This window comes from Ovis aries, chromosome 2 (genome assembly GCF_016772045.2).
Source record: "Ovis aries strain OAR_USU_Benz2616 breed Rambouillet chromosome 2, ARS-UI_Ramb_v3.0, whole genome shotgun sequence".
Classification (NCBI taxonomy): domain Eukaryota; kingdom Metazoa; phylum Chordata; class Mammalia; order Artiodactyla; family Bovidae; genus Ovis; species Ovis aries.
The window spans coordinates 53,018,505-53,030,940 of record NC_056055.1 but is presented as its reverse complement, the minus strand read 5'-3'; the positions used below and the strand labels follow the sequence as shown (position 1 = coordinate 53,030,940).

General features: G+C 41.0%; 1 protein-coding gene across 3 annotated transcripts in view; it reads left to right on the top strand.

Annotated features, from left to right (window-relative positions):
* Positions 1–12,436, top strand: part of LOC101109422 (phospholipid-transporting ATPase FetA-like) — a 124,746-nt gene that overhangs the window by 99,631 nt on the left and 12,679 nt on the right. For all 3 annotated transcript variants that reach the window (XM_060409312.1, XM_060409310.1, XM_042243288.1), the window contains 4 exons: positions 4,300–4,465; positions 6,412–6,600; positions 7,307–7,422; positions 12,235–12,399. In XM_060409312.1, coding sequence (XP_060265295.1) covers positions 4,300–4,465; positions 6,412–6,600; positions 7,307–7,422; positions 12,235–12,399 — 636 coding nt within the window. The remainder of the gene's footprint in view (positions 1–4,299; positions 4,466–6,411; positions 6,601–7,306; positions 7,423–12,234; positions 12,400–12,436) is intronic.

Here is a 12,436-nt window from a genome sequence, read left to right as displayed (position 1 = left end):
CCAACTAACGCCTCACCCTATCCATCCAGAGAGATTGGAAATGGGAAATAAAATAAGTATTTGCCTTCAATCCTCTGGCAGGGACTCTGCTAATGACCTTGGCAAAATCAACAAAGATTGCTTCTAGGGAGTAAGCTGTTACCGTGGAGCATCCTTTCTCTTCCTCTTCCTTTCACTACTGTGTGACCATAACACATTTTCCTCTGGATCAATGGAATCTTTTCCTAAAAATGCTTTCTTCTTCCTACCTTGAATGAAAGATAACTTTCCCTGAGAGTATTCTTTTTCCTCCATCTCTCACTCTCAGCATACCAAAATCCCAAAGATATTGTCCTCATTATCCTGTGACACGTTTTTCTCTTTTGGCTGCACTGGGTCTCCATTGTAGTGCATGAACTTCTCTTCTTGCAGTGCACAGGCTCTAAATGTGTGGGCTCAGTAGTTGTGGCATACAGGCTTCTCTAGTTGCAATATATAGGCTGTTGCCTGGCAGCATATCTTAGTTCCCCAATCAGGCTTCAAACCTGGGTCCCCTGAATTAGAAAGTGGAATCTGTTTGTTTTTTTTTTTCACTTTAAAATATTGTATTGGTTTTGCCATACTTCAACATGAATCCGCCACAGGTGTACACATATTCCCAATCCTGAACCCCCCCCTCCCTTCTCCCTCCCCATACCATCCCTCTGGGTCATCCCAGTGCACCAGCCCCGAGCATCCTGTATCCTGCATCGAACCTAGACTGACGATCCATTTCTTATATGATATTATACATGTTTCAAGGCTGTTCTCCCAAATCACTCACCCTCTCCCTCTCCCGCAGAGTCCAAAAGACTGTTCTATACATCTGTGTGACTTTTGCTGTCTCGCATACAGGGTTATCATTACCATCTTTCTAAATTCCATATATATGCATTAGTATACTGTATTGGTGTTTTTCTTTCTGGCTTACTTCACTCTGTATAATAGGCTCCAGTTTCATCCACCTCATTAGAACTGATTCATATGTATTCTTTTTAATGGCTGAGTAATACTCCATTGTGTATATGTACCACAGCTTTCTTATCCATTCATCTGCTGATGGACATCTAGGTTGCTTCCATGTCCTGGCTATTATAAACAGTGCTGTGATGAACATTGGGGTACACGTATCTCTTTCAATTCTGGTCTCCTCAGTGTGTATGCCCAGCAGTGGGATTGCTGGGTCATATGACAGTTCTATTTCCAGTTTTTTTAAGAAACCTCCACACTGTTCTCCATAGTGGCTGAACTAGTTTGCATTCCCACCAGCAGTGTAAGAGGGTTCCCTTTTCTCCACACCCTCTCCAGCATTTATTGCTTGTAGGCTTTTGGATCGCAACCATTCTGACTGGCTTGAAATGGTACCTCATTGTGGTTTTGATTTGCGTTAGAAAGTGGATTCTTAACCGCTGGACCACCAGGAACATTCTTTCCTGTGCCACTTATAAACTATTACTTTTTCTCCCTCATATAATCTTTCTTCCTGTGATACAATGTGTTGTGATGCCTTCTGGCTATCCTCCTCTCTCTTCCTTTCATTGACATTTACAGATCTCCTGGCTTCTCCACTTCATCCTGAGCACTTTGAACCTTTTTCATTTTTTCCCTCTCTGCCCAGTCCCTGCTGTCATCTTGGTGGAATTGGTTTCTTTATGGGAGATCTAGCACCATAGATGCTTTCAGGTGTCTGAAAGAATTTATCTTTCAGATTACTTCTTGGACTCAAAAAAAAAATCTGTATCATCCATTTCTGGGTCATCATGTCACCATCCAGAACTGTACTATGAAATTGTAAACTCCCTTGTCGTAATCTCTGGTCACAAACCTATTCCTCCAGTTTTCTTCGTACTTGACTCCTAGTATACCTACTTTCTTATCCTAGGAAGATTTACACACTCTCTGTTCTCCTTTTTCTCCAGTCTGTCAATCCCTTGTGACTTTGCTTCCTTTCCCCCATCTATATCCAAGATCATGAGCATCTTCAACACCTCCCTTTTTTCCCCCTCTTTGATCTCCCAATAAATTTCAATCTTGAATTAATCAAGCCATCTATGCTTCTCTGTTTCTAATCTCAGAATGCCAAGTACTTTTTGGAGATCACAAAACTTTTGCAAATTCAGAGACTCCAACTTCTTTTGGGTTTCCAGGGCCACTTGGATAATTTTTTAATCTATTTATGGTCAGTTTAATTCTTAATTCTTTTTATTAGCTATTCCCAAATTCACCACCCTCAGGCTTTCTACCACATCTCACTCCCTTCTCCCCCAGGGCTCTATTATTGTACCTCTTTTTCCATCTTTATAGTATCATGTTTTTACTGACCTTACTGCCTACTTACTAATGAACTCCAAATCCACGTATCCAGGGACCCTTTTTATCTCCTTCTCCTTTCATGACCAAGGCTAAAGATATCCTATGATAACTATAGCTGTGTCACAGCATCTCAAAGAGCTTCCTCAATTCATTACTGTATCATCTACCCTCTATTCTATATTCATTTCCTCTTATCTGGTTTCCATCCTTTTGTCTGGGACTTGGATTTGCCATTCAGTCTTATTCAACTGAATGTTTGACTTCCAATTTCAGAGTAATTCATGAATAATACCTCTTAAATCATGCTGTACTGCAGCTCCAAACCATCCCTGCCTCAGTCTTGTACCCAACTAGGTCTGGTGTTCTCAAACATTACTTGTCTGTAACAGGAGATTAGAAACTAGCTCAGATCTCTTACCTGAGCTTCAAAACTATATGTACCTGCTTTTGTTACTACCTGTATGCCCTTCAGGTATCCCCAGGTCAATTTGTCAAAAACATTTTCAAACCATGACCTGAATTTAATATGTATTTTGTCACTACTTCATGATTTCTTTTGTGAATTACTGAGTGGCCTACTAACTGGTCTCCCAGCCTCCTGTCTTGCTACTCCCAATATATTCTTCATGGTGCTACCAGAGGTGCTATCTGATCATATGACTCTCAGCATAAAATTGCTGTGGTTCCCTATTGCATATAATATGATAATGCAGGATCTGCCTCATACCTACCTCTCCAACTTCTCTCTCATCACTCACCAGCTTCTAGTCTCAAAGAATGTACCAGTACAAGAGCCCAGTTCTAGAAAAGCCTCAGAGGATGCTATGTAATGAGTTATCTTAAATTACTGAACCCACAAACTTACCAGAACTCGCAATTCTGTGTTTGGCCAGGTTTAGAACTTGGCTCTGGATCTGACCATTCTCTCTCACTGTCATGACAAAAACCCCTCTAGATGGGACAGAGAAAAGAGCCAGTATAGACCACTACAGACTACTGTTTCCCCAACTTATCACCAAGCAGGACAATTGTGTCTGTACTTGACACACTGGGGCCAAGCCCAGTTCTGGTGTAATAGTACCACAACTACAAAAAACTGGTTATATATCCTTGAGAGTTCTGGTATGGCCTGGAGAAGTCTGTTAACAACACTGCACTCCAGGATAGGCATAAGAGAGTCTTGGGACCAAACTGAAGCCAGAAAAGAATGTCTACCCAAGGTGGCTACCAGCAGCCTACCTGAAATGAATGACAGTCAACATTTAAAGGAGCCAAGCCCATAGCCAAGAAAATGGTAGTGAATATTAGGTCTAAAGATTGAGGCAAGATCAATAACCTTGAGGACTAGAGGCAGGAAGGAGTCAGGGGTGCTGATGGGTCAAGTCAAATGGTTCAAAATTAAGTGTGTGAGTGAGAAGTCTATACTGAAGCTTCCTTGCTATACATCCTTGCCTCTATCTTGTAATATTCCTCTCTAGCCCTTTTGTGGGCTAAAATAGGAATAGTGCAACACAGGGATATCATTGTACCTTACTCCTTCCCTCCCCAGCTCCCCAAATCAGGTAGAGGACAGCTAGAGACAAGACTTAACCATTTACTCATAGGGAACAGTTACCCTCTTGTATCCTTAGGTTTGATTTGTCATGGATTTGGGACTTGGAAGAATAGAGCCTGAAGATGCCCATTGATCATTTAGGACAGCTGGAGTTGAAAGGGGGCAAGAAGGGTCTGCCAGGAAGTGCTCAGCTTCTCTCCTGTGTGATGGATCTTTTCTGAGTGAATGGATGGTCCAGGTCAGAGTACAAAGGCCTCAGAAACCAGCACAGGATCTCTCTCACTTATCTTGCTTTTCTTTTCCCATCCTCCTGAGAGTTCTCATCACATCCCAGAAATTGCCCCTAAATCAGTTAACCTTCTATAAAGTATCAAGCTGCTGTTGAGAAGTTCATTCTGGCTTATGTGTTCCAGAAAAGAGAAAAGGTTGACTTCTCCTACAACAAACTGGCTGATCCTAAGTTTTCATTTTATGACAAGACTTTGGTTGAAGTGGTGAAAAGGGGAGATCACTGGGTACATTTGTTTTTCCTGTCACTCTCATTGTGTCATACCGTGATATCAGAAGAGAAAGTAGAAGGTGAGTAATCATGAGGCCTCATTGACTGAGAATGTCGAGTCTAGGCTGATTTGGGGGTGGGGGTTGATATCGTTTGTAATGGCTTAATCTAAGAAAGAACTTTGTAATAGGGAGAGTTGTCCAGCAATGGGATGGATAGTCAAGGAAAATAGTGAGCTCCTAGTCCCTGGATATATTCAAGTTAGAAAACAACCTCTTGATCTTAAAGAAGATTCAGTCATTGGATAGGGATCAAACTTGGTGCTATCTGGGGAACTTGAAATTCTCTAATGTTCTGTCACAGAGTTTGACTAATTTATTGCCCAGATCAACTCCACTACCTCTGACAAGACTTCCTAAAGGATGAGTTGTCATCCTCTTGTTGCTTCACAATTTAAATGTATCCCCATATACCCTAAATTCTTCAGTCACCAAATACAACGTCATCCATGAATTTATTGAAATCTTTTTTAGAAATAATGAGAAATGACTGATTTTTAAATTTAAAAGACTTTTTTCCTTAACAAACAAGAATTTAGGCAGCCAAGTAAATCACATCTTTTAAAGTCAATATAATTGACTTAATAGAATACTACCATGAGTAACACCTTATATTTTTACATCACTTTATAATTTTACAAGTTGCTTTCATTTATTTTACATCTCACAGTCTTCACGACAGCCCTCTGCAGAATAAGAAGAATGATCCTTGTTTTATAGCGAAGTAAGCTGAAGCTAAAAGAAATTAAGTGACTTGACTAAAATCCTATAGCTAAGAAAGGCAAACATGGGATAAGAACCCAAATCTTGTGTCATCTGGCTCCATAAGCTCCCAGCCCACCAAGGCCTCTCCAGGTCTGAGGATATAGCAATAAATTGCTATGACTTGAAGCATATTTGGTCTTACCTTTGTTTACTTCCTTGAGTGACAAGGTAGGAAACACACAAGAAAATAGTCTTGTTATCCCATGGACACATTTTATGTCTGACCTAAAATTATACTGCCTTATCTACATCATTCTCAAGTATAGTATTTTGGTGGTGCATAATTGTTTTTCAAAATTAAATTGGCCTTCAAAAGAGAAATAATCCAAAATATAGCTCAGGTTATGGAGGTATTCTAAAAGAAGAGTTCCAGAAATGTCTTGAGTAATATCAGGTTGAAAGATTGATTCAACAGAGTAAATCATTTAGCTTCCCAGGATGAGAGTTTCAAAGGCGACAATACTCATTCATTTCCCAGGATGAGAGTTTCAAAGGCGACAATACTCATTCATATATATTTTTTAATTGTATACTAAACCATCAGTCTTGTTACCTGTAGCAGTGTTCATCAAAGTGCAGCCAGTCTTATGCAGAGGCACTTTACATAGACCCATCTGCCTGAGACTCACTCAGGAGATTTGTTAAAATTCAATTTCCTGGGCTGTCCTCCCAGATTTTGTGATTCTGGATTCAGTAGTTTGGGTCAGACCCAGGAACCTTCTTTTGTTTTTAATTTAAATTTATTTATTTTAATTGGAAGCTAATTACTTTACAATACCATATTGGTTTTGCCATACATCAACAAGAATCCACCACGGGTGTACACATGTTCCCCATCCTGAACCCCCCACCCACCTGCCTCCCTGTACCATCCCTCTGGGTCATCCATTTTTAACAACCTCCTGAGCCACCTTTACCCTCTTAGAAAGTAGCTACCTGTTTTGTTTGTGTACATGTACTGTGTACCTCTATAATACTAACTCAGGTCTGTGAAATGAGGTGAAAATATTAGAAAGAAAAAAGAAACTGACCTGTTCTATGCAACCTGGCCTTTTAGGGCCAGACCTATGAGGAAATTTTGAAGAAAGATGCCCCTCCTGGGCTCCATCTTTGTGTCAGCCACTTGGAAGACAGTCTAACTTCTGGGTGGACTTCATCCGCACGTCTCTATGGGCTCTGGCTCCCCTCTTGTCTCCTGCCAGGTGAGCTGGTTTACCAGGCTCAGTCCCCAGATGAAGGTGCCCTGGTCACTGCTGCCAGGAACTTTGGCTTTGTATTCCGTTCCCGCACGTCGGAGACAATCATGGTAGTCGAAATGGGGAAAACGAGAATCTATCAACTGCTGGCTATCTTGGACTTCAGCAATACGCGCAAGAGGATGTCAGTTATTGGTGGGTGCCCCTCCTTGTCAGTCTTCTCCCCTTCTCTGTCTTTCATATACATTCATACATTGATTTTTCTTTTCTGTCTGCACACAAATATTTTCTCTCACCCACATGCCATTTCCAAGGCACTCTTGCCACAAATACAAAAACAGCCATTCCCACTTTCTCTCTCATAATTCTTTATATTTCCATCTATACACATATATAAGCTTAACAACCACATGCTAAGCCCCTTATTTAGTGATCCTGAATAGTGACTTGTCATAACTTTCAAGGCCAAGATAAGAATGGAGAATAAACTCATAAAGCCTGAACTTGGAATGATAAATGGGGGTGGACATTATGGGGGAAATTCATACTATCTTGCTCTTTGTTTGGGCCTCAGACTGAAGAGGAAGGTCACTTTTATTCCCTGGTCCTCACTAGATATGGGCAGGGTCTGGAACTTGGACTTGAGAAGCTAAATGTGATTCTGTATCAGTCTTCCATAGGTGATGTTGAACCCATGGAAAAACTGGTTCCAAAATATCTTCTCTCACATCTCACCAGCCCTCATCATTCACCCTGTGTGACCACTCACTGAGTGCTTAGCCTCCCGTGGTATCAGAAACAAACATCATGGGAACAGCCTTCTGCCATCCCTCAGTGGCTCCAACATGTTCTTGTGACAATGGACCCATGTGGTTACTTTGCTTACTTTGCTTATTTTCAGTGAGAACACCTGAAAATCGCATACTGTTATTCTGCAAGGGTGCAGACACGATCCTCTGTCAGCTCCTCCATCCATCCTGTAGATCCCTCAAAGACATAACCATGGACCATCTAGATGTAAGTGTTCAGGTTGCGGGGCAGGAGAGCAGCAGGTGGCTCTGTGTATCTGGATGTGTGTCCGCATGTGTGTCCCCGTGTCAGCGTGTTTCAGTATGAGGTGGATTGGTATCTGTGTCTCTTTAATTGAGAGAAGAGTAAAAACTACCTCCTTCTGTGGGATTCTCGTTGACCAAGTTGCCAGCTTCTGCAGTGAGGAGTTGAATGGGCCAGGATCCCAGGGGGCATGATGAGAATGTGTTGTAGGAACATTTACTACAATCAGGACAGTTCACTCTGTGATTCCTGGCCCAGTCATGACAGGAACAGACTGCTTTTAGGTATGGAGCAGAAATCACCAGGCCTGGACTGCGTAGGTGACTGTGTGACACCATCCTCTGTTATTTATAGGGTTAGAATCCCCACGGGTACCTACCTGCCCCACTCCACTTGCACCTTCTGGGATTTGAGATGTAACAGAGAGAATAGCTCCAGTTTGCTAACATTAGAAAGGAAAACCATATTCATGCTCACTGAGGTTTCTACCCCTAAACCTGGATATATCAAGGGTTGGAGGGGGGGATAGGACAAGGGATGTGATGGGGAAAGAGGCAGATCAGAGAAGTATTTTAAGGAAGAAATAGTTTGGAGGAAATGCTATTTTATTAGGACATTTTGGCATGGTCCTACATTAACACATAGTCAGAAATCAGAGAACAAATGGTCAATAGGCATATGAAAAGATGTTCAATGTCATAGCCATCAGGGGAAAGCAAATCAAATCACAAGATGCTACTTCACATCACTAAGGCAACTAAAATCAAACAGATGACCAGATAATAATGAGTACTGCCAAGGATATAGAGAAATTGTAACCTGCACACATTGCTGATGAGAATGTAAATTGGTGCAGCCATTTTGGAAAACAGTCTGGCAATTTTCCTGAAAAAGTTAAGCACAGAGTTGTCATTTGACCCAGCAGTTCCACTCCTAGGTATATTCCCAAGAGAAATGAAAACTTACATTCACACAAAAACGTGTACACTAATGCTTATAACAGCATTATTCATACAGAAACCACCCAGATCCCCATCAGTGGATGAATGAGTAAATAAAATGTGATAAATCTGTACAGTGAATGCTATTCAGTCACAGAAGGGAATGACATACTTAATACATGCTACAATGTGTAGCATGATAAATCTTGGAAATATTATGCTAAGTGAAAGAAGCCAGGCACAAAGGGCCAGTATTTTATTATTTCATTATATGAAATGTACAGAATAGGCAAATCTGTAGAAGAGAAAGTAGATTAGTGGTTACCAGGGGCTATAAGAAAAGGGAATGGGGATGACTGCTAATAGGTAATGGGGTTTCATCATCTCAGAGATGATGAAAATGTTTGGGATTAAGATAGTAGTGATGGTTGCACAACTTTATCAGTATATATACATATAGATACATAGAAAGTGAAAGTTGCTGAGTCGTGTTCAATTCTTTGTAACCCCATGGACTATACAGTCCATGGAATTCTCCAGGCCAGAATACTGGAGTAGATAGCCGTTCCCTTCTCCAGGGGATCTTCCCTATCCAGGGATCGAACCCAGGTCTCCCACATTGCAGGTGTATACATACATATACATATACATTATATTATACATAATTGTGTACTTAATTGTATACCTGTATATTACACTTAATTATGTACTTTAATAGGGTGATTTTTATGGTACATAACATTGCATCTCCAGTTTTTGAAAAAAACCACTGACGTGTCCCTCATAGTACAACTCTCATACTGGTTTCCTGAGGTTACAGTTTTGTTTCTTCAGTGTGTGTGTATGTGTGTGTGTGTGTGTGTGTGTGTGTGTGTGTGTGTGTGTGTGTGTTATAGGCTACTCTGAAAACCTCCCTTATCTTTTAACCATCCAGAGCTACATGAATTAGGGTATCTTCTCAGCATTTCCACAGACTGGATTCAAAGGGGAATCATAAAACCATTTCAGATCTTTTGGAACTTTTTTTTTTTTTTCAGACCTAACCCACTTTTGACCAACCTTAACAGATACCCATAGTGGAGCCTGACTACATTAGTCTATTAACCACAGAATATTCTGTAAGAGTCAAGTTCCAGAAACCCATTCATGCAGAAGCACAGCTCCAAGCTCTCTAAGACAGGAATCCAGCAAACAGATCACACAAAACAAGCAGCAGTCAGGACCCCAGAACCCCAATTTGCCCCCCACAAGGGAAAAGAAAAACATACAAGTAAGAGATATGTAGGAAATAATGTTAAGGATAGACTGCTAAAGTATTTGTTGAACGGATTAAGAATCTGTCAATGTACTGTTAAGCTTGCCAAGTCCTCTTATCAGTACACCATGTAAGATCAATTTCTGCCATATCTCTTCCTTCTTTTTTTAAATGGCTGATGTATACTTTTAATTCCTGAATATATATGTGCATATATGTACTTATATTATTGAGGTAAAATTTGTATGTAACATTAAATAAGTTTTAGGCATACACCATTATAATTTGATACTTGCATATACTTCAAAGTGATTACCACTTTGTCTTGTTATCACCCATCCCTGTCAGTTGACCCCCTTTCACCCCCCAACCCCTTTCCCCTCTAGTGACCCCCAATCTGTTCTCTTTATCTTGAGTTTGTTTTTGTTTTGTTTGTTCATTTGTTTGTTTTTTAGATTCCACATATGAGTGAAATCATATGGTGTCTGGTCTTTATCTGACTTATTTCAAACAACATAATACTGTGAAGGTCCATCCATTTGTCACAGATAGCAAGATTTCTACTTTTTATGAGTGTGTAGTGTTCCACTCATCAGTGGACACTTAGGTTGTTTCCATGTCTTGAGTGCTGTAAAAATTGCTGCAGTGAACATAAGGGTGCATGTATCTTTCTGAATTAGTGATTTTGTTTTATTTGGATAAATATAAATACCCAGAAGTGGAATAGCTGGATCTGGATCATATGGTAATTCTATTTTAAATTATCAAAAAGACAAGAAATAACAAGGGTTGGTGAAGATGTGGAGAAAAGGGAACCTTCATACACTGTTGGTGGGAATATAAACTGGTACAACCATTAGGAAAAGCACTATGAAGATTGTTCCTTTGTAAGAAATCTCTTGAGATCATCTCTCAGCCTTCTTTTTTATCGCTTCACCTGTCAACAGTAAAGAGATTCAAGAGAGAGGATTCTTGGGACTTCCCTGGTGGTTCAGTGGTTAAGACTCTGCAATCTCAGTGCAGGGGACCAGGGGTTCAACCCCTGGTCAGGGAACTAGATCTCACATGCTGCAACTAAGACTAGGCGCAGCCAAATAAGTTAATTAATTTTTTAAAGAGATAGGATTCTCTACAGATATTCCTGGATATTATTTTTATCTGACAGCTAACATGAAGTACTCAGGAGTTATACGGAGAACTAATAACAAAATATCAAGGTGATAAATTCTGTTTCTATTTGGTCTTATGATGCCAAAGTGAATTATTTTAAAGCTCAAATTGTTATTCATTTGCCGTTCTCAACACACAAAGTCTGCTTCTAACCCACTTTCAGTTAGATATGGATTGTTCCCCAAACTACCCACACTGTCACCTTGCTTTCCTTGTAACCAAGGATATACTTCTGCAAGATAGTTGTGGTTTGTTAAGATACATTAGGAGAAGGCAATGGCACCCCACTCCAGTACTCTTGCCTGGAAAATTCCATGGACGGAGGTGCCTGGTAGGCTACAGTCCATGGGGTCGCAAAGAGTCAGACACGACTGAACGACTTCACTTTCACTTTTCACTTTCATGCATTGGAGAAGGCAATGGCAACCCACTCCAGTGTTCTTGCCTGGAGAATCCCAGGGACGGAGGAGCCTGGTGGGCTGCTGTGTATGGGATTGCACAGTCACACACGACTGACGCGACTTAGCAGCAGCAGCAGCAGCAGTAGCAGGATACATTGGTGGCCAAAGAACAAAAGGTACTAACTTACCCAGAGGGCATTTCAGCAGTGGCCTTATTAGCATTCTTGGCTGTGACTAATCAGCTGAGCCAACCAGCTATAGGTGATGGTGATGGTTTAGTTGCTAAGTCATGTCTGACTCTCTGCAACCCCATGAACTGTAGCCTACCAGGCTCCTCTCTGTCCATGGGATTTCCCAGGGAAGAATGGGAGTGGGTTGCCATTTCCTTCTCCAGGGCATCTTCCCAAACCAGGGGATGAACTTGCATCTCCTGTTTGGGCAGGTGGATTTTTTACCACTGAGCCACCTGGGAAACCAACCAGCTATAGACAGATACACAAATTTGCTATTTAAGATGCCCACTGAATACTTGATGAAGGAAGGCAGGGAGAAACGAAAATAAATGAATGTATGCTTGTAAAAAAAAAAAAAAAACAGTAACACCCTTATTTTTTATAAAATTCCTTTTTACTCTATTACTCCCTTCTTTCTCATATTATAAACATCATTATCTTCTGTGTGGAGGGTGAATTAACTATCCCAATTTTAGAAGAAATCTGAAGGCTTCATTCTTTACCATGGTCACAGCAAACTACCTAACCATAGGTAGAAGTTAGAATCTTCTGTCTCTCAGAAGTATTCTCGGACTTTATACCCAGCTATGCTGGCCTTATCTTTAGGACATCAGACTAAGAAAACAGGTGTTTTCTGGTTAGGCTAGGTAGTAGCCCTGTGATACTAGGCAATAAACCCTCTCTTGCGGGCAGAGGGAGCCTGTGGGGCTAGTCTGTTATTCCTTGACTCAGCCCTGTCTCAGCCCAAGACCACTCTGCATACACATGTCTTCCAGGATTTTGCCAGTGATGGCCTTCGCACCCTCATGCTGGCCTACCGAGAACTGGACAGTGCATTCTTCCAGGACTGGAGCAAGAAGCACAGTGAAGCCTGCTTGTCTTTGGAGAACCGGGAAAATAAAATATCAATTGTCTATGAAGAGATTGAAAGAGACCTGATGGTTAGTGTGTGAAAATCAGGGACAGATTGGGGGCAGG